The sequence below is a fragment of the Merops nubicus genome, unplaced genomic scaffold (genome assembly GCF_000691845.1).
Source record: "Merops nubicus isolate BGI_N331 unplaced genomic scaffold, ASM69184v1 scaffold24708, whole genome shotgun sequence".
NCBI lineage: Eukaryota > Metazoa > Chordata > Aves > Coraciiformes > Meropidae > Merops > Merops nubicus.
Genome location: NW_008625440.1, coordinates 42,094 through 62,787, shown reverse-complemented (window position 1 = coordinate 62,787; position 20,694 = coordinate 42,094). Strand labels below are relative to the sequence as shown.

General features: G+C 40.4%; 1 protein-coding gene across 1 annotated transcript in view; it reads right to left on the bottom strand.

Annotated features, from left to right (window-relative positions):
* Positions 1-2,092: 2,092 nt before the first annotated feature.
* Positions 2,093-20,694, bottom strand: part of LOC103778119 (vacuolar protein sorting-associated protein 13B-like) — a gene marked incomplete at its 5' end in the record, with an annotated part of 58,920 nt that continues 40,318 nt past the window's right edge. Inside the window, 6 exons of the mRNA XM_008945689.1 lie at positions 2,093-2,341; positions 7,937-8,186; positions 8,836-8,938; positions 11,388-11,564; positions 18,196-18,366; positions 19,259-19,435. Of these exons, the coding sequence (XP_008943937.1) occupies positions 2,093-2,341; positions 7,937-8,186; positions 8,836-8,938; positions 11,388-11,564; positions 18,196-18,366; positions 19,259-19,435 (1,127 nt within the window). The remainder of the gene's footprint in view (positions 2,342-7,936; positions 8,187-8,835; positions 8,939-11,387; positions 11,565-18,195; positions 18,367-19,258; positions 19,436-20,694) is intronic.

Below are 20,694 nucleotides of genomic sequence, written 5' to 3'. Positions count from 1 at the left end.
AAACAGTCTAATTCAAACGGTGACTGCAGTGCTGGTTTGATTCAGTTAGTCACAAAAGCATAAAACTTTTCAGCACGCTTTTTTTGGCAAGCTAATCATCAGTTTTTACTTCCCAAGTACTGTCATCATCTAGTACGTGGCAAAGCCCAGTGACTAACTGGAATATAACAGGGCCTGTATGAAGCTTGTATGTCTGTCTTGTTATTGTTCTATACAGTGACCTGTTAGTTCCCTTGTAAGCGAAAGGCCAAATAGCTCACAAACCCCAAGTATTACAGGAATAGCTTTATTATCTTTAAACAATCTCATTATATTACAATTTGTCCACCAATATGCAAAATTAGAAGTATTAAACTATTTCCATAAAATATTCAGGAATGAAGCATGTGTGTATATACATACACATTTTTAAATAGTCTTATTTAAGCAATGCCTAAACTATTAAATCACTGTATGAAATGCTGATAATGGACAGGCTTATTTCACAGTCAGAAAAGGACAAAGCAGATCCCAGGGGTGGGTACTTTCAGTACACAAGAGACACAGCTTTTAAAAATACCTCTTAACAAAAGAGAACTCACAAGAAAAACATTGCAGTTACTACATTCTTATTTACTGTGCATTTGGTCATATGCATAGAAGTTGTTAACTATAAAGCATATTGTATTTGCTCCAAATGATGATCAGATTTTATTCCAGTTCTTGTCTCCAATTCTGGGCATGTTCAGGAATCCCCAGACAAAATTCGTATCCTAAGTACACAAAAAAAGGGAGAAAAATAGCACGTGTAGTTGAAAACCAAGTAAGCTTTTCTTTTTTGAAATAAAACTGCCATAGCCAGATTTGGTTTTAATTTCTAACCCTAGCTGTGCCCAGAGATAGTGATTTCTTGTCTACTACAAACTTCAGAACACCTGAAAAATAAGACCATTTGTCTTGATGTGTTTGACACTATATTTTAAGTGGATCATGATGGCATCATTAACTATTAATGTAATCGGCACCTTTGGGTCCATACTTTTCAACCAACTTGGAAAAAAAAATCATTTTACTTAGCACAACATATTTGAAACGTCAATTTTCTAAATATCCCCAGTTTTATCTGTTCAAAGATATAAGCACAAAATGAATTAGGGCTTAGGTGAGCATGTACTACGTAGTGATGGCAGATCAGAAGTAAGCAAGACACAACAAGGCTGTACTCAGCACCTGCACATTTATGTTAGATTGAGCTTACACATTTCTGGTAGATTTTAAGGAGTTTTAAATTCTGACTCTTACATTTTTGAACTGCATGATACTGGCTTCCAGCTAACGACCGGACAATGCACAATGTCATAGGTACACTGAAAGTCCTGAAAATTTGATTGTGGATAAAATAAAGCCTCTGTATACAGACAGTTTTAAAAATAAATTAATGTTGTAGTTCATGTTTTGTTCTCCAAACCACACAAAGGCACTAGTTTACATTAAGGACTAATGTCCTGCAAAACTTCAGTCAAATAAAGGAAGCTATTTTAAGGTTAAAGTGGTGCTAAAACCCAGCTGTCACTAGTAACTTAAAACAGCCACACTGGATTTTTCAGATTTAGTGGGGGAAAATGTTTTGCCTCAGGCCGTACACGCTGGGGGGAGTGTGTGTGTGTGTGTGTGGGGAAAGGCTCAGCCTTGAGCAAGTTTATACAGCTGAGTTATAAACCTGTTTTATAACAGAAACCGGCAGACCCTAAAATATGATATAGTAGGTACTGATATACATTTTGTGTGTGTGGCAAAAAGGCCTGCGTGCGTGCAATTTTTCCTTACTCTCTGATTTTTGGTTTATTGGAAAGAAAACGGATTTTGATTCAGCTATAGTCCAAGGCCGTTCCTTTTCACTTTATTCATCTGCTAGAACACTTTCCTTCCAGCACTGGTATTTTGGCCAGGGAGCAGGACTGTTGTCAAGATTAGAAAAGCTATTGGGCTGCACTCTCTTAGCATCTCCTACCTCCTCAAAAACTGGACACATCCTCTATTCGAAGTAGGTTACAGCAGAGAAAGCATTACTTTCAAAACTGTAAGGTCTACTATACTCACCACAAAAAAGTTATTAATTAAAACCTTTCCTCAAGGCTTTGTTTTTCACCATGGTGAATTTGCTAATGAATACTTGGGCAAAATTTGGATCAACTACATATTGATACGTCTTCACTACAGCTGGGAGGTGTTCGGTAGGCAGGGTTTGCAGCGCTGGTGCTGCCGAGGTGCTGCCGGGAGGGAGGTGGCAAGATGTCTTTGTGATGTACTCCACAAGGCGGTTGTATTGTTGTTCTGATAGTCTCTCTCTAGCTCCATCTGCCTGAAATCAGAGAAGATAAAACAGTTACTGAGTAACTGAACTTAGTGGTAGGGAGAATAACTTCCATGTTACTATCTGTAGCTCAAAATCTCCATCCCAAGGATCTTTCTGACAGTAGTTTAATGGGTGTTTTAATCAACGGTATTCTCCCATAGTTTAGCACTGGGTGAATTAGTCCTCTCCTTTGCTTTCTGGACAATTCTGAAAGCTGTAACTCTGGCACAGAAAATTTAAGTGAGAAAATTTAATTTAAGAGAATTTCAGAGATGGACACCTTGGTCAAGAGCAGATCTTTAAAACAGATCAGTTCTTTGTAGACAGGAAAAGTATCTGAATGCCTTTATAAAAAATGCCAGTAGCAGTGCTTATCAGAGCAATTCCAATTTTCCAATAGGAAAAACATTTTCTCACAAAGCACAATTAAAGACAGCCCATAGCTATATATGGGCAGTTCAGTTTAAGTCTTTAACTTCCTTGATTTAAAAAAAGCCCTAGAATATACCTTCCAGGTGAATGTTCTATGACAGTATATATCCACCTGCTTCTGGTAACCAAAAAAGCCGTTCTGGATCAGAGGACCCACACAATTCTTTTTTTTTAACACAAGGGTTTTACTAAAGAGGGTTTGAGCATGTCATTTTTGGAGAAGAAACTAAGGTGTCTGTGCAAACTGCCTTTTCTACCACCATGAGCTGGAAGGACTCCTCTGAAGACATAACTTTTTGCAGGCTGAAATATGTAGAGGTTCAGGGCTCTAACGAGGGATGCAAGTAACCCACCTCTAGTAGAAAAAGATACAGTAAACAAATACTGTCAACAGACAGGTGGCATCTACCATATGATTCCAAAGAGATAAAGGATTAGATGAAAAGCTGTGGGCAAGTCTGGCTTTGGAGGATCAATCTGCTATGCCCTTTTTTGAAATCGAAGCTGACTGCACCTAGCTTGCGAAGGGAAAGCATGCAGGCAGGTATCCAGCTTGTTGCATGGTTTCAAAAAAATGAATTTCAGAAATACCAGCATGGATGTATCACTAGTGAAGTCATTCAGAGCAGAAGTTATTGCCAAAATACGAGAAGGAACAAAAAGGCAGAAGCTATCCTAGGGCTAGGCTTTGATGCTTCCTTATTTACACTTGGGTTCCTGCTGACCAGTTTCATTTTTGTAGGGTTTAAAATGTCTTTGTTGGATTCATGGTAAGGATTCAAAGACTGCTATCTTCTGTCTGTTTTTCAGGGAGTTTTACACATGCCTCATGAGATGTGATGGTATTTTCAAACAGTGCCATTGGATACATTTTAACATCCACGATCAATATCTTGTCACATCTCTGGACTCTATGGCTCATTTTAAACAAATCATTGCTTATTTGAAGAAAGACTGAATATGATTGATAGCTAGTGACAGGTGTCACATCCAAATCAAAACAGTGCCCTCTGTTTTTTTTTTACTATGCCTTTGGAGATGGATTTGCTGCTCAGCAAGTAGAAACACTCCTGTTTTCAATCATCACCACAAAAATCCTAAAGGAAGCGGGCTCATGAACAGGCTCTGAAGCTCAGGGTTGCAGCCTATGCCTAGAAACAGTGGAAATGGTGAGGGTGGCACAGAAGAGTGTGGCTTCCATGAATGACCTTAAAGGCAGGGAAAAATCATGAGGCAGACTGCTGCAGCAGACTCAAGGCTTACAGTGGAGAATGGTGTCTGAACCATGTCTTCAGTTCGGTGACACATAAAAAGTGTCTCAGCAGTCAGTTTTACCAGTTGAGAGAAATACACTGAAGTACCACTTACGTAAAGTAGATTTTAAGTTTGGGGTAAATCTTACATGTAGCTGGATTCACATTTTTTCCCGATCTCTGCTTCTGGGGAGGTAAGCCCAGGGGAAGCTGGGTTGTAGTTCTGCTTCCACAGGGACCAGAAGACCCAAGTTATCAAAGGAGATGGAAAGGCTGCTGGCACCCCACTCATGTACTCTCGTGAACCCATTCAGCCCCAGGCTATATCGCACAGATACAGCATGACCATCCAGGAAGAATATTAACTGCATTTGGATAGTCTTCCAAAAGTAAGTGGGACCCCACTTGCTTCCAGATGACTTCATCTGCAACCATCTGTTTCTTCAGCCAGTTTCAGTTTAGCTTATACTGTCAAGACAAGACCAGAAACTTGGAATTGCTGTTATTCTGCATTTTTTCCTAAATGGGGCCTAGGATTGTCACCGAGTGCCTCAGCCCACTGCTTTGAACAACGGTATCGTTAATAGCCAGATCATTAAGTGAACAGCCAAGGGTTGCTCAATGCACCCGCTAGAGGCATCTTAAAACTATCATGTCCTTTCCTGCTAAAAGTCCACACTTTGGGGTTAAGAATTTTTGCAGGGTTTTTTTCACTGCTTTGAATGATCCAGAGAATGGTTTTCAGCTCCAGAGATGATAACATGTAGCACTATCATGAAAACCCTGCTGCAGATCATCACAAAGAAATTCTGTGATGTATGCAATTCCAGGGCCCTTCAATATTTTTTTTCTGTCCTCTTGATGTTACAAGCTATAGCAAGAGCAGCTGGAAGAGCAGGCCTTTTGAGTTGCATGTCTGGAAGCAAGCAGTGTCTCAGTTACTTTGGAAGACAATCCAAGTTCAATTAATGCTTCCCTTTCCATGACAATGTTGTCAGTGCCAGAGTTTTCAAGAATCCATCCAGGCTATTCCTAGCCAGATGGATTAAGTTATATATTGTGGAGGTGAACGAGCCATCATGCAAACCTATTGCTGAAGGAGTCAAAATATGCTCTATAATGCCTCTGGTGATTACAGCTGTAGAACAACTCATGTTTTGTTTCCTAATAGTTCCAAGGAGCTGAGGAGAGGGAAGGGGAGAAACTGTTTTGGGCAGAGCTGAAACAAAAATTTGGACAATTGTTTTTGTGAGCAATAAGATAAAAAGTGGATTTTTATAATGTTGAAATTAAATGTTTTAATTTATTGCATTATTTCTGGGACCTGTGACTAAATAAATCAGAAAAAATAGACATAATTTACATTTGGTAACATTTATTTTTAATTTATGGTTATTTTAAAATTATGATTAATTTATAATTTAATCTATTTTTCTAAACTCACTGTAATATTTTGTTTCACCTGTCTGGACATTTTCCCGCCTAAAAATTCTGGCCATCTTTACTAATGTCACAGGTATAGATGTGTCTGCACTTCAGCTGAGGACATCTTCAGTGCAACCCAATGGCCTACCATTAATATTTAGGAATCGTGTCTATTTAGGTGTAGGTCTGCTGCTCTGAGGCTGCTCACCTGCAAGTCACAGCTTGCTACTCCTAAGGTTCCTTTTCCTGATCACATTAAAAGACTCTGGCACCCACCAGTACAATTGCTGCACGTGACCCCCTTAGCACCACAGAACTGCCATGCTCAGCTGCAGCAAGGAAATTACCAAGTATGAAATTTCCCAATCCACTAAGGCAAAAAACTATAATAAACATGGATTATAAAAGAATATTACTTAACTGTAGGAAATTACTAAAACTTTATGTAGCCTTTGGAATCCTTTTGTGGCTGCCTTAGCCTAAAAAAATTGTAACCTTACTTTTCTTCTCTGCCTAACTGATCCCCCTTTAAACTTTCACATAAATTGCAGCATCAGTGTATGCATTCTGAAGGAGTATTTTGCCGTGTCTGTTTTGTACACCATCACTCAGCTTTTGGTGTCTTGCCATCACTGACTTAGTTCCACCTGGGGCACAGGCACCCTTCACTGTTTGTGTGATGCTTTTTCACTGCATCAGCAAAAGAGACTGTGTACTGAGGCTGGAAGGCACAAGGCTTACAGCTCCTGGCACTGCCATGCCACTGGAAGAGGGTTCCCATCTTTCTATCCAGAACTTCAGAGAAAAACATGTATTTGGTCCAGTACCTCCAAAGGAGGTCACAGGTACCGTGTGCAGTAGCATGGGTATGTGGGAATGCTGGACTCTGCACATGCCATGTAGGGTGCTGTGCAGGAGCCACTTGCCCAGAAGTCCTATACGCTGCCAGCTGCAGTAGCTGTGGGGACCAGAACTAGGCTGTCTGTCCCTCACCCTTCCTTCTCCCAGGCAGCCCCTCTGCCTCATCACCCTTTGGGCAAGCAGCCTTTCCCCCAGCGCAGCGGCCTACTCCTCACCCCTTGGATAACCAGCTACAAAGACATGAGCCATCATACTACAGCCTAATAAAAAAAGATCTGGGTTGGTGCTAACATTAGGGTTAGGATGGGTTGAGTGCCTCAGATGCCTTAGGGAGGACAAATTATCTTCCTCTTCCCTCTGGGACAGTAGCTCTGGACTGAGCAGGATTGTCTGGATTCAGTCTGATGTGTGCCTCCAGCAACTACTCAGCACGCAGGGATAAAAATGCTGAGCTTTGCCCACTTGCATCACAATTTAAGTAATGCCTCATGTAGCTTTGCGGTGAGAGAAGGGCGATCTCAGTCAACAGCATTCTGTGAGACTGAGGTTAGTGGAAAGACAGTAAGTGTAAACAGAGAATCCAGCACTTGAAAAAGCTTTCACAAAAAAAAAGCCCAAGCGCTGTCACGATACAGATGAAGTCCTTGCTTGAATCGACAGCAAAATTCTTCAGTGATTTCAGCTAAGTTAAGGTTTTACTGAAGGTCCTGAAGCCTCCCCTACTTTTTGGCACATCTCATAATTCATAGGGTTTTATGTATTCTTTTCTAATATTTGAAACTGAAAAATTTCTGGTACAGCAGCCTATGAACTACCTGATTCACTTTCATAAAAACAGCTGGGGCATGCATGTTAGTTTTTGACACAATCTCTCATATGATTCCACTTGAGAATTTAATACAAATAAAAATTGCTTCTGAGAGTGTAAAAATATAACATTCTTCTACCATTAAAAGAAGGTAATTGATCCAAAACCTCAGTATTCAAATGGCTTAAATATCTTTCAATATGAAGATGAAGGATTTATGCTCTTACTGGCAAACACTTGGTGCACTGAAACTCAGCAAAAGAGCTGATCCATTTTGAAGTTACTATATGCAGCAGAAGGAAGATCTAAGGAAGTGAACAGAGCTGGCAGCTAAGCAAGATCACCTCACTGGATGTGGCAAGACAAGAAACATGCTGAAAGGAACATGCATCAGCACTACTGAACTGTGAAAACAGAATTCACAGAACAAAAGGAACTGTTCTCACTGTGACTTTGTAGGCACAGGCAGCAATGCTGACTGGCCAGACAAATAAACCATCTCACACACATGTAGTCATGAGAACCAGTTCAGAAAATAAGTGGTGCTTACCAAGAATCCAGAATTCTCTACTTTTTCCCCTCAGAAAATTTCTGTCACAGATATAAAATGTCATGTTCAACAAGAGTACAGAAAGGAGGAGACACATTCCTTTCACCCGGAGGGCAACACAGTCAACTATGCAGTGCATGAAATCAGCAGGTCTCTTGGTTTGGCACTTAGCCCTCTGGCCTTGTGACCCAAAGGCTGAGTATGCCCATTGCCAGAAGCGTCATCAACAGCGCAACTTTATCTTCAAATGAGAATCGTACTCAAGCCTTTACCTCCACATCAGAAGGGACTCTCTGTTGTTTTAGCTGCACCTCCAGCAGCTCTTTTTGCTCATCGCCTTCCAGACAATCAACTTCAGTCACGGGGAACGCCTGCTGCTGCGTGTCTTCACTGATGCTGACCACAAAGAGCACCTCTGAGGTAAGCAGCAAGCAGCCCTCATGCTGCTGCCCTGATCCACTCACTATCATGACGTCTAAGGCCATATGGACCTCCGGCCTTCCAAGGGATTGCAGCATTTTCCTGCATTATCAAGAGAAAAAAAAAAAAAAAAAGTAGTCAGTGTTATGCATTGTATGCATTGGATCCTCCAGGACTTCTTTTGGTCACTAATGTTTTTACTTAAGCCTGTGGCTATCACCTACAAATAAAAATTTGCCAGGGAGGATATTCCAAATCTCCATTACTGGAAGCTGTAAGACTTAAGATTTAGAGAATAAATGTGAAACTGTTACTTATCAGAACTCCTTAATCATTCTCTGCAGACTTGGCCTAATAACTGTGCTAGGTCAGCCTATTTCCCATCCTAATAGAAAAATTACCCTGAGAAGCAGCTTAAAAATTCAGTGTAGAAAATAAAGCTATCTTCACTAACAGCTGTTTCTGGAGATGTGCAATATTTTTCTTGGGCTCAGCACAATGATAAATAAGTAAGAACTCACCAAATGCCATTAAATAAAGATCAGCTCTGTAGTTCCAAAGCTGGAAGCAGATCAGCAGCCCATCATTTGCAGATTGAGTTTCTATGCACTACCTTTGTGTTTAGTGTTCCTAAACAAACTGCCATAACTCACCCTTTCCTAGGGAAGCAGCCTGTTAACTTGACCACAGGCCAGAACCTATTAATAAACAATGTGGATATAAAAATGAGCAAGTGTCTAAATAATTTTACCAGACATATTTGACGTGGCTATTTGGAGCCTGCTCAACATGTTGATCATTTGGATGAGAGCGCTGCTTGGGAAGCTGAGAAAGTCCAGCTCCATGCAAAATACCTGTGGTAAGAGAATTTAAGTGTTTTAGTAGTTGTTTTCTACAAAACAGTTACATGCTGCAGTGATGTCACCTGTTTAGAGCAGTTCATAAAATAGCACAGGTCCAAAATGATGTCACATCTTTGGAAGCTGTAGTCAAGATAATTAATTAATACAATGCAAGAGTTGTGCACTTAACCCTGGTGATCTTGCGTTAGCAAGAAACAAAAAAAACCCCCACTGTGTGTTCTAAAAATCAGCCGTACACTTGCAATCCAGAGGAACATAATGCTCCTGAGAGCCATCGTTTCAGAATAGGATCGGATACATCACTCAGGATTTATGTAGAAAAAATCGAGACTGTTGTTAACTTTCTCACTTAATATTAAAATACTTCCATATACGTGTCACCACTGGTACAAACTAGAAGGCAAGTTTGCCTAGATACTGTATTCAAATGTTCGGTTACTTAATCCAGCTGTTAAACACAGATCCATATACATTTATGAGATCTCCTGGGGCATCTGGTTTATTGTGAGTTCTTCTTAGTGCCAGCACTGAATGGAGAGTACAAGAAGCAGTTAAACAGGTTTCTAAATAGGCTATCTGAAGCTGAAGATGATACAGTATGTATGCTTTCAGATGGCTTGTAAACTTTTAAAGATGGTCATCAGAAAGAATGAGTGGGTTGCAAAACAATTCACAAATTAAGTAGTTTTAAATATTTTTATAACACAGACAGGAAGTAGCTTACACAGCAAGCATTAGCATTATACAGTTTGGTGCAAAATTAGTCTTTAAAAAAACAAATAAATTTTCTTTTGTTTAATTAAGCATTCCATTGAAGCAAAAGGCATTTTTGCATAAGGGTGTCAATAACTTAGATTCCTTTTTACACAATGGATAATAATTTAAACAAAACATCAGTGCTGAAAAAAAATCCTTTAATTTTTAGCACACATGTTGATGGTAATACTTAAAAGCAGCATCCCAGTTGTAACAGTTGGCTTACCAAGGTTCTCAGCATTATGTGAGTGAAAATGTTATTTACAGATGGAGAAAGAGAGAACATGTGTTTATTTCTGTGTGGTCGCCCACCCCTTGGTCCCCCCCAAGAGGCATGGTCCCACTTCCAATCCAGTTGTGGGTAAGAGTTGCTTGAACTCTTGTGTGCTTTCCTCTCACGCACTGTCAGCTATTATTGATACAGTTTTTATTTTTTTTCCTGGCTAACTCTTTTTGTCACATGCTCATGGAAAACATCATGTCTTCTATTATCATATCTGCAATGAAAAAGTGTCCCTCTACTGTTTCTTGATAAAGTCTGCAGTGGAATTAAATCTAGAGAGAGTAATGCCATGGGCAGCAACACCAGACACACAGGCAGCCGACAACCAAAGTTTATGATTTTACTAATATGGGTTTTACACCTATGGGATACATAATTCAGGAAAACAGTTATTATTTGCACTCATAAAACTGAGATAAAGTTAATTTGAAAGAACTGTAATAATTAAATGTTTCATTATTTCTTTAAAGAGATTGCTCCAAGGAATGAGCTCTGAATGAAATGGGAAGCACAGAAAAAATAGCCTAAAATTAAGCCATAGGAGAACTGCTTGCATTCTAATCAACACATCACGAACATAAAAACTGGTAGCAATTAAAGGCTTAAATCTTCAAAATTTGTCCACTGTAATTAGTGAAGCCAAATTATTGATACGTTGTCCTTGTATTAACTGGTCTGCCTGCTTTTCTTCCCTGACTGCCCCTGTTTCAAATATCCAGACCAACAGTTCTGATTTATTGATACTGTAAGCGAATAAATTAGTGCATTTTGGTATTTTATTTTTGTCTTTACAGGTTTTGGTCATCCAGAAGTATTCACATCAATCTGAAAGGATTCACCACCACTGCTCCTAAGTGCTCAGTCTAGCTGAAAAACCCACCTCTGGCTGTTAAAAGGCTATCTGTGTATCCCAAACTGGTACTGTCTTCCCACAACTCTCCAGTTTAAAGGGGATGCTCCCACTACATGACTCATTTCTTTCTCCCGGGAACATAAACCTCTCTTTGTGAGAGATAGCACAACTCTTTCCTTGCCATAACAAAGCAATCTCAGAATAATGCTCTAACTGGATATATTGTTGCTCTAATACTTTTATGTCAAAAACTCTTTTATAAGCACATATGTTTCTGTAACTAATTCCACTGTATTCCAAGAATTACTTCATGCTTTCTGCATTCCCCGTTTCCGTGGCCGTAGGACGCTGGTCGGTAACACAGGAGAGAGGCACGACAGAATGGCGCTTACGAGAACCAGCACAACATCGGTAACTGTTCGGCGGTGGTATTTCTGCATCTTTCTCTGTGCGACACAGCTGCTGAGCCCAACGAGTAAGATACAGCAGGTTGTGTCTGAAGAGCATTTTAAAATTTAAAGAGAGATGCTGGAAATAGAGAAGCTCACCGTAACCAGTCTGGGAGACGAGCTCAGCTGCCCCTCCGATGGGCTTTGTGAAGATGCCCATGATTCCTTTCCCCACCCCCGAGATGACCCCTCTGGCTTTGTGCCCAGCTGAAGCTTGGGCCTCAGACACTCGCTGAAAATTCTGCATCGGCTGATCCACGATCCCAGCAATAGCACCTGAAAAAACAAGAGTCCCCAGTAATTAGTGAAGATTAGTATCCCAGAATAAAAGGAAATCTTACTACTGGACCTGAATGTTAACTTAGATTATAGACTGCACTCCATGGTTCTTGTACAGCTATTTAGCACGTGACCAATTAGCTAAACAATACTTTAGCTTCAGTTTAAATTAAATCTTGATGTCTTTTTTTTAAAATGCATTTTTCTTTTTTAAACACTGAAATTGCTTAACTTGACCATATGTTTTCATCTTTCAGCTACTTTCACTAAATGCCCTTGCTGAGTTAGTTTAATTTAGCTGATTCTGTGCAGCAATTCTGAAAATGCTGGCCTTGGAATAAAATCCACCAGTTTGAAAAACTTGAGCTGCTATGGAAGTGAGATTTTCACGTAAGCCTGAGATTGACTTCATGAGAATAAAAACTGCCTGTATTCAATAGATCATTTTTATATCCTCCTCCACTGCCAGAAATGTTCATACGTTAATGCAGCTTTTGATATATTACTAAGATTAGCAGAATTAGACTTTGAGACTTTTTGTTACTTTTTTGTGAAAATGATCATATTTTACGTTAATGCTCATGGGTCAAGCTTTTACAAGTGACACACTGACCTTCCCAGCTTTTAGTATCAACAGAGAACTCCAACTTAAATCTTCCTAAATGTAAACAGGTATGTGAGGTGGTACATTTCTTTGATCTTGAGTTTATTCTAGCCACTTGACCACAGACATGTCTCCAGTTATTGTAATTTTGATAGATAAACTATTTGAAAATCACTAAGAGTACAAGGATTGGACAAAATGACATCAGTTAGAAAACGGTCTGCCTGGTCCGAGGTTCTTTGCTCAGTGAAAAGAAAGTTTGCAAGGCTCCTCGGCTAGCTCTCAGTTTGCACCTTCAGCTGCAAAACTCAAGATAAAACAATTATTTAAGGAGTAGGACTGAGTGTCACCTTGGTAACCAGACATTTTACTACAACCCAGAGATTTTTGAAGATTCTGCTTTGTATGTGGAAGCAAATTCAGGCATAATTCCACAGGCTCGGACAACCACAGCCAAGGCATTTGGCCCCATGTGTTTACCAGCGTGATGTTGATCAGCTAGCCACTAACCAGTTTTCAGCTGGTTTTAGTTACTGTTACTGGATAAACGGAGAAGTTGCTGACTTTGAACAACAAGAACTAACATTGTATTGTATTTGTACTCTGGTATTCTGTCCAAAGAAAAGACGAGGATGAAAAGCAGCACACATTTCCCCAGATCCTTGTCTCTGGGATACTATCTATCAGCAATTCTAACTTGCATCCCCCATAGATACCTCCCTCTCCTCTTAGAGAGACTGCTTCCAACTTCTACATGTATCCTTTACTGACAAATGTATAGTATTTCCCCAGAAAATGCTGGGCTATTTTTAATGCAATACCTGGCTTTTACTGAGCATGCTCACTGAAGCTGAGTGTGCAGCTGCACACTGATCCTTTGTACCACAAAAGCCATCCATGAAGATTCTGTAATGCCACGCCATGGAAAATATACAATTTTCAAACGAATTTCATTTCATTACTACTTACCAGGTGCTCACAATGCTTAACTAAAATAACATCCCAAGACCGCATTACACAATCGGAACTGTTTGTCCAGTCTCTTTTATACAAATGTGATGCATTTGAAAGCATAAAACAATACTTGGTGTTCTGCTAAGTTACACTATTATGTCACCCTGTGACCTCCTTCACCCTATCTATTGAGGTCATACACAGCAACTGCACTTTCAGAACAGAAGTTATTGCCTTATTAAATGTAATCCACCTAAGTCCTAGTACTAGTAAATTATTTACTGCAATGCACTTGAGCAATGTTATAAGGTAACAATAAATAAGAGCCTACTCCAAAGGACCTGTGGCATGCTCCAGGCACTTCCCAGCTGGAATTTGGCCCAGAGGACAAGAAAACAGAATGGAAACTGCTGTGACTGTGTCATATAAGATTATTTATGTAGTGCCCCAAATAATATATAGCTTAATTAGCCACTTTAGTACTTCCACACTTTCTGTTGTTCTGCCATTTTACGCATGCTCTGAACTTTCTCGTGAAGCCATTGCCCTTTTGTACCTCACACTCTTCTGCAAGTCCTGTCTTTCTACCTGCAAAAATGATAACCAACGATCTTCTCTTAGCTCTCTGCTCACCCTTTGTAATCTCTTACCTTGAACGGCAACTCACTGACATAACTCATTCATGTGCTGTGATCATGCCCACAAATCATGTTACAAACTATAACCTTACTCCTTTCACTGAGGAGCAGTTGGTTCTAGCACCCCTGCATGGGGAAGTCAGAGATCTGTGCAGCTCCCTTCCCATGTGCATCATGTGTGGACAAAGAAAAGAAAAAAATAGGGCAAAGGCTGATCAACCTCAAAACCCAACAGCAGAGAGATAATGGTGACACACATGTGAGGTCCATTGCATCTCCTAGCACTAGGAACAGTGTGAAGCAGATGTCTCCTGTGTCCATGTGGCTTCTTTTTTTCAAACATAGAAAGTCTCTGCCCCCCAGATTTCAGTAGTGGGGTATGGGGAAAGCAGAGCATGGAACCACATGCAGTTGTTTCTCCCCACTCTTATTCTTGCAGTCTAGAGGGAGCTGCAGTGTCCTACTGCTGTCTCTCACCCTTCTCTGTAATGTCGCTTGCCCCCCGCTTCCCTTTTTTTTTTTAAAAAAAAAAAAAAAAAAAGAAACCATTCTCCATTTTTCTTTCCTTCCTTACCCTGGGCATTCAATTTTATGTGCATGTCCACATATGTGCACACAGATTATGTATGTATAAAGAAAACCTCAATAAAATTAAACACCAAAGCAACAAAACAAAACCATATTCTTCCATTACTGAACCAAAGAAGTTCCAGCAACACCATAACATCTGCTAAATATCAGCTAGGGTGCACTCTAGTTAATACATGTTGCTCAGTAACCATAAAAAAAGATACTTTGATAACTACAAAATTCAGACAGTTCAGAGTATATCACTGTATTACTTCAAGAAGAATTTGATTATGGACAGCAACTGGTTTGTGCATAGACTGACAATGTTTGGTGAACGTAGCACGGCTTACAGAACTTAGCAAAGCCCACATTGCTTGTGACAAACCCTTTCAGACCAAGAAATAATAGGAAAAAAATCTCCTACCAGGAGAAACTGGCCATGCCATGAGGCTGGAAGCTAGCTGAACTGAAACCATTTCACATCATTCTCTCTGTTGTCCTTCAGGACTCCTATAAGTGTTTCACATGGAAATTATGGCTGAAGCATAGTCACAGCACAGCAAAAATCGCAAAATTACAGATAAAAGAAGAAAGCACCTGTTGGTGTGCATGAAGATATTTGCAGAATTACTTTGTGGACTAGCACACGCTTCAGAATTATTATTGGCTCTTCGTATCTCACTTGTAGACAGGCAAACATAGAGCAGCCCCAATTCAGTGATAGTTGCACAGCAAGAACCACCACCACTTTTAATTAAGAAAGTATATATGTGTGAGCCTCTGAAATCTAGGCTTTATCTTTTCTAGCAGCACAGTTAGACTCTCAGTGAGTATTACTATCAACACACTTTCTCCAAAAGCAGGAAGGAGTAACTGAAATGTCGAGTACTTTTGTCATTGTGAAAAACAGCTTTTCTAATAGCTGTCAGATTTTCAGTTAGGAGCTACTTCAATATGGTATTTTTCATTAGGACCGGTAGTTGAAAGTAAAATCTGTAATTTCAGTATACTCTTTTACACTGTTATCAATTACTATTTTAAGCTTGCCCCCATCATGCAAAATGCAAAAGATAGTTCCTTGGTGGGGAGTGTCAATCGTCTAAATATTTTAAATACAATTTCACTGCATTTTTTTTCTAGTCCTATACAAGAAAAAACACACCTATCATATGCTTTTGCCTCTTTTCACACACAAAAGTTACTAAAATGACCCAGAAGTCTCCCCCAAACTAGAAAAGAAAACAACAGCCAGCAAAAGATAACAATCAAATCAAACAACACCCTGACAGTGCTTGAGTCATTTAAAATGAGACAGGACAAAGCACTTAAGAATGTACCAGAGGGAACAACTTGCACTGAGGAAGAGACAAGAGAACATGATTTTGGCCCCGATTCAGCAAAGCTCTTAAGCACATGCTTAAGTGGTTTGCTGAATCAGGGCCACCATGAGCCAGATTTTCAAAAAATTCAGAACAGCCACTCTTCTTTCTGCGTAGATACGCCAATGTACCAGTAAACCAAAGGCTCACACATGCCTCTGCCTAGGCACAAAGTCGGCATTTGCAGTTCTTTAAGCTGCTTGCATGAGTCAGATTATTCTTACAAGCATGGTACTACTGTGACTATCCTAGAAATCTTTTTCACACTTCTCAATTTTACAATTAGAAAGTCATAGAACTTATGGCTTCAAAGGGTCTTGCTCTCTGCATTCCCGTGCCCATCAGAACTCTTCATCCTTGTGAAGGAAAATAACATAGCAGCTCTGCTTCCTTACGTATGAAAAAACTGGAAGTGCTTTTAGAGTGAGCACATTCATGCTTACTCTGAACATGGTGAAAGAAAGCACCTCCCCTTCAACCACGACTAGTGGTGTTTTTTGGGAACCCACGATATTCTTTACACTAAGTGGTCAGGACAGAAACAGCTTTCTGATGTGTTTGTAAAAATTGCATTGTAGTTCTAGTCATAATTTAGATCTCGATACTATTTACATGAATGCTGCTGTGTATAAAGACAAAACACGCTTTTTAATAATCAGGTTTAGATTTAAAAACTATGTCTGATACAAATTCAGTGGAATATTTCTGATTCCTCCCTTAGTAAGAGGTCCCATACTTGTCAAGTCCAGCTACACAGTAACCACAGCTATTTATCTGGGTGCTTTGTTGCCTTCACCGCTAAAGAACAGAGGTATTCAGCAAGGAGGAATCTCTAAATAATAATAGTGGGAGTAAAAGCAAGATCCTAGCTTTTGGAGGAGCCCTCTTTAAAGCTGTAAGTTTCCAAAATAAAGTCTGATTTCTTGAAGGAAAACAGGGACACTGAAATTCTAACTCTTTTTTTTTTGTTTTGTTTTTAAGTGGAGGCATAGTCCTGTGAAGAAGGGAAGCATTGTGTGCAGGGTGGTACAGGCATGGCATTTTGTCCATGCACGTTACCAGTTCCCAGCTCTCCTCTACGGCAGAAACTTCACCTTGTAACAGCCATAGCTACAAACTTCTGCTCTTCACTTCAGGCTGTACAGCTGATGCTTTTAGCTCTGAAGGACTCTGGTGAGTCAGTGAAGGGGATAGCCACCACGTTATCTCGCTGTCTCATTAAATGAGCCAAGATCACCAAACCATTTCACCAGCACACACACATCAGGTTGACACAGTGCTTCTAAAAGTATAATCTTTCATCCAGCTACTCAACATGACTGCCCCTAGGCCAATAAAACAAGAAAGAAAAATAAAACCTTCTCCAAACTGCCTTTGATTTGCAACACCAGTAACAGTTTACTATTGGGATAGCAGCTACTAATATATGAAATTTCTCCTTACGCACATTTCTCCCAGGACACTCGCTTGTCGGTTTACAGGCATTATCAAATGACAGTGCTTCACATCATCTAGTGTTATTGCTTAAAATAATTTCCAGTAACTTAACCCAAACTTGTAACATTTTTACCACTTCCTCTTTGGGGCTTTCAGGGTTGCGGTTGCAAATTTAGGAGTTGTGTACACTACTGAAGATTAGGAAAGAGGGCAAATCCTTTCAAGCTTCAGCTCTTCTAACCTTTTGCACTGGACTGCTTTTGGTCACTTTGATCTCTAAGGGATTCATACTCTTTAATATGTACTGAGGAACTCTGCCAAACAATACAGTTCTGCATTCCTTTGCTGTGTGACAAGTAGAAGTAACCTAGAAAATCCACCCCTTTACTGCAAAACTTCTTGCAGAGATTTTTTTCCAGTGTGGGTTAGTTTTCAAATTTTTAGGTACTATTTTGAAACGGCCAGAGCAATCTTCACTTCAAATCACTTGGCTGCTTGATGAATACAATTACACTGAATCGGGATGATCTGTGTCTCTTTGTAAAAGCAGAATTCCTCATCAAAGCTTACAAATCTAAGTTAACATCTGCACTAAGTTCAAGTGGTTTTCTAACAAACCCAAGAATCCCTGATATCAACAGCGCAGCAAAACCAAGCAGATTCGGAAGGCATTCCTATAACTGATAGGAAAGTAAACATCAGCGTGATGACGTCTTTGTGCTGACTTAGTTACTAAGACCCTCTTTCCAATGCAGAGTTATTCTGTTCTTCTCAGATATACACCATGTACCAATGAAAAAAAATATTTCACAAGGACCACAAAATCGGTTTATATCTGCAATTATTTTATCAGAAAAAAAATCACCAACAAAAGTCATTAAACCTTGATAAAAAGAAACAGTATCTCATATACACACTGTGAGGCTATTTCACAAGAAAACATCAACATAAACAGAATTTGCAGTTATAACTCACATATAGAAAAGGCTAGTAAGCAAACTAGAAAACAGTATTACCACTCAACTTGATATTTAATAGTACGTTACCTAGAAGGCTAATGCCTAAACGAGAGAGTCCCTGTCTCAGTCCTTCTCCTAGGCTTTCTGGAAGCTGCCTTCTCCATTCTTCTTGTCTGTTGTAATGCTCCTCATCCAGTGACAGCCTATCCATATTCCGAGCAAGACTTGTTGCCAGATTGGTAATTGATGTCAGTGTACCTAAATACATGGAGATGTACATTTGGGTCTGGATCAAAATGCTTTAATTTAAAACACAGAGATGTTCTCTGCCTCACTGCAATACTGACTTAGCAGCAGAACAGTAAGTCAGTTGAGAAGTCACCCATGTGTAACACGCTTTACTATTTGTTAAGCATCACCACGCTGCCTCTACGGTCCATGTCACGCCTTTCACATGAGCCTGACCAGGTTTGCCTGGCTGGTGGGAACAGCAACTCATCCGAACATCCTTCCCCAGCTCCCAAACTTCTGTGAGGCTAACCTAAGCGGGGTGTGGGTGTGGGGGTGTGTGTGTGTGTGATGGAAAGTTAAACAAGTATTTACAGCAGGCGCCCAGGGAGACGTGTCCTGAGGGAGCCTGGAACAGTGGCCAGCAGCTGAAGCCACGCGATGGCACTGTTTGTACAGATTTCACAGAACAGGACTGCTCCTGTTCTCAGGCCAGACCAGCCCTGCTGTCAAAACCTATCCACGTACTTACACAGTTATGACAACTGTATCAACTTTTTTTTAAAAGAAATAATAAATACGATGAGGCGACAGCGTGTAGAATTTCTGATGGTTAGCAGAAGTACAGAACACCTTTAATATTTCTGCAGTTATCACGTGAAATACTGGCTGAGCCAATCTCCATTTCCCACTGGGAGGTTTAAAATTCTGAAGCTTGTGAAACATCCTTATGCACCGCAGTTAAGCGGTGATCTGTTTAATACATAAGATGTTATATGTGAGCTTTGTTACCCTCCCAGCATTTCGTTGCAGCCTAGCAAGCCAAACAAAGCTGCAAGCAATACTGTTTAAAATTGTAACACATCCTTTAACAATGCACGACGAAAAAGCAGTAGCTGGAGCAACAAAGTGAAAGCTCTACCTTTGGAAATGTGTTTTACAAATGATGTTGTTCCTCTGGAAACACCACTGACAAACGCTCCTGGGCCTCTGGTCAGCCCTTCATAGGGGAGCCTAAAGAAATCGGCTATGCCATTCCCTATGCTTCTCACCAAACTAGCCGGGCTTCCAAGAATTTCCAGCGATCCAACAACCCAGCCTGTGTGGAGAAACAAGACACACGTTACGGCTGCAAAAACTGCAGAAGCAGCAGTTGTGAAAAGGTTACTCCTTAATTATCTTTTTCACACTAGAATTTATCGCATTATGAACTTCCTTTGAGCAAAACACAGGAAATAACTCATCCACAATGAATTCAGAAATGGCAATCTTTCATACTTTGTAAATCAAAGAAATCCTTTTGGCAAACTCACAAATAGCTTCAGAATGACTTCCTTCCAGGAGCTTCCTGTATTTCTGCTAAAAGTGTGTGAGGGAGGTGGATGTTAGAGCCTCACAGCTACGGAGGAACGGGGCTGCAAGTTCAGATGGCTGGGTCAGTTTTAGACACTGTAAGGCAGCGTTGTGATTTCACATCCTTATGTGATAGAATTGTGACAGGGAGTTTACGCTGATACAATGTACTGCTTTACAGGAGTGTGCAGGTCAACTGCTTGATGGGGTGTTAGGAAAGGGGATGCAGATTTCTGACAAGTGCTTAAGAAGTTATTTTAAACCCACCCCAACCCTTCTAAGCCGATCATTTTCTTTCAGAGTGCAGTGAAAGCCAGACAAATGTCTTTTGCTCAGTACAGTTGTGTAAACAGCGATGACATCTACATGCTGATTAGGTTACTCATAGGGGAGTATTCCTTATGCATATCCCAGGAGAGGTATCTGCGGATCTGGTTTCCTATATAAACGCAGGGTTGCCAGCAGCTTGCTGGATGGCCAAGTGCAAAGCAAACCATTGCTGGAAAGCTGTTTGCAGGTCTTGTCTTTCTCAGGCTGGTTGGCAGCAGATATATTAGGGAAATAGTGCTGCACCACTTTTTTTTCAGCAGCCAAGAGCGAGCGATTCAGAAATGGCAATGAACATTACGCAGGAACTGCCTGAACTGCCAGGCCTTTGGGCCCCGGTACCACGACTTTGGGCGGGCACCGCCCGAGCTACATGAGGCGCGGCAGGGCTAGCAGGCTGAAGGATGGACAGGCTGGCCTCCCGCTCTCCCACCGAGGGCCCTTGATCTGCACTGCCCTCCTCATTCCCAGCTCTTCACCACAAACTCCTGCTATCCAGATGCTTTTCTTGTTTTCTCTTAACCCCTCCCAGTCACTCCTGTGGAAGGCTGAATCATGAAACTGAACAGAAGAGAAAATGTTACTCATATGAAATAAATTAATCTCATACTATCATTCTAAGCTCCTGGAAAATCTATTATTCTTGTTGAATCTGTCTCACATTTCAGCCCTGGCAAG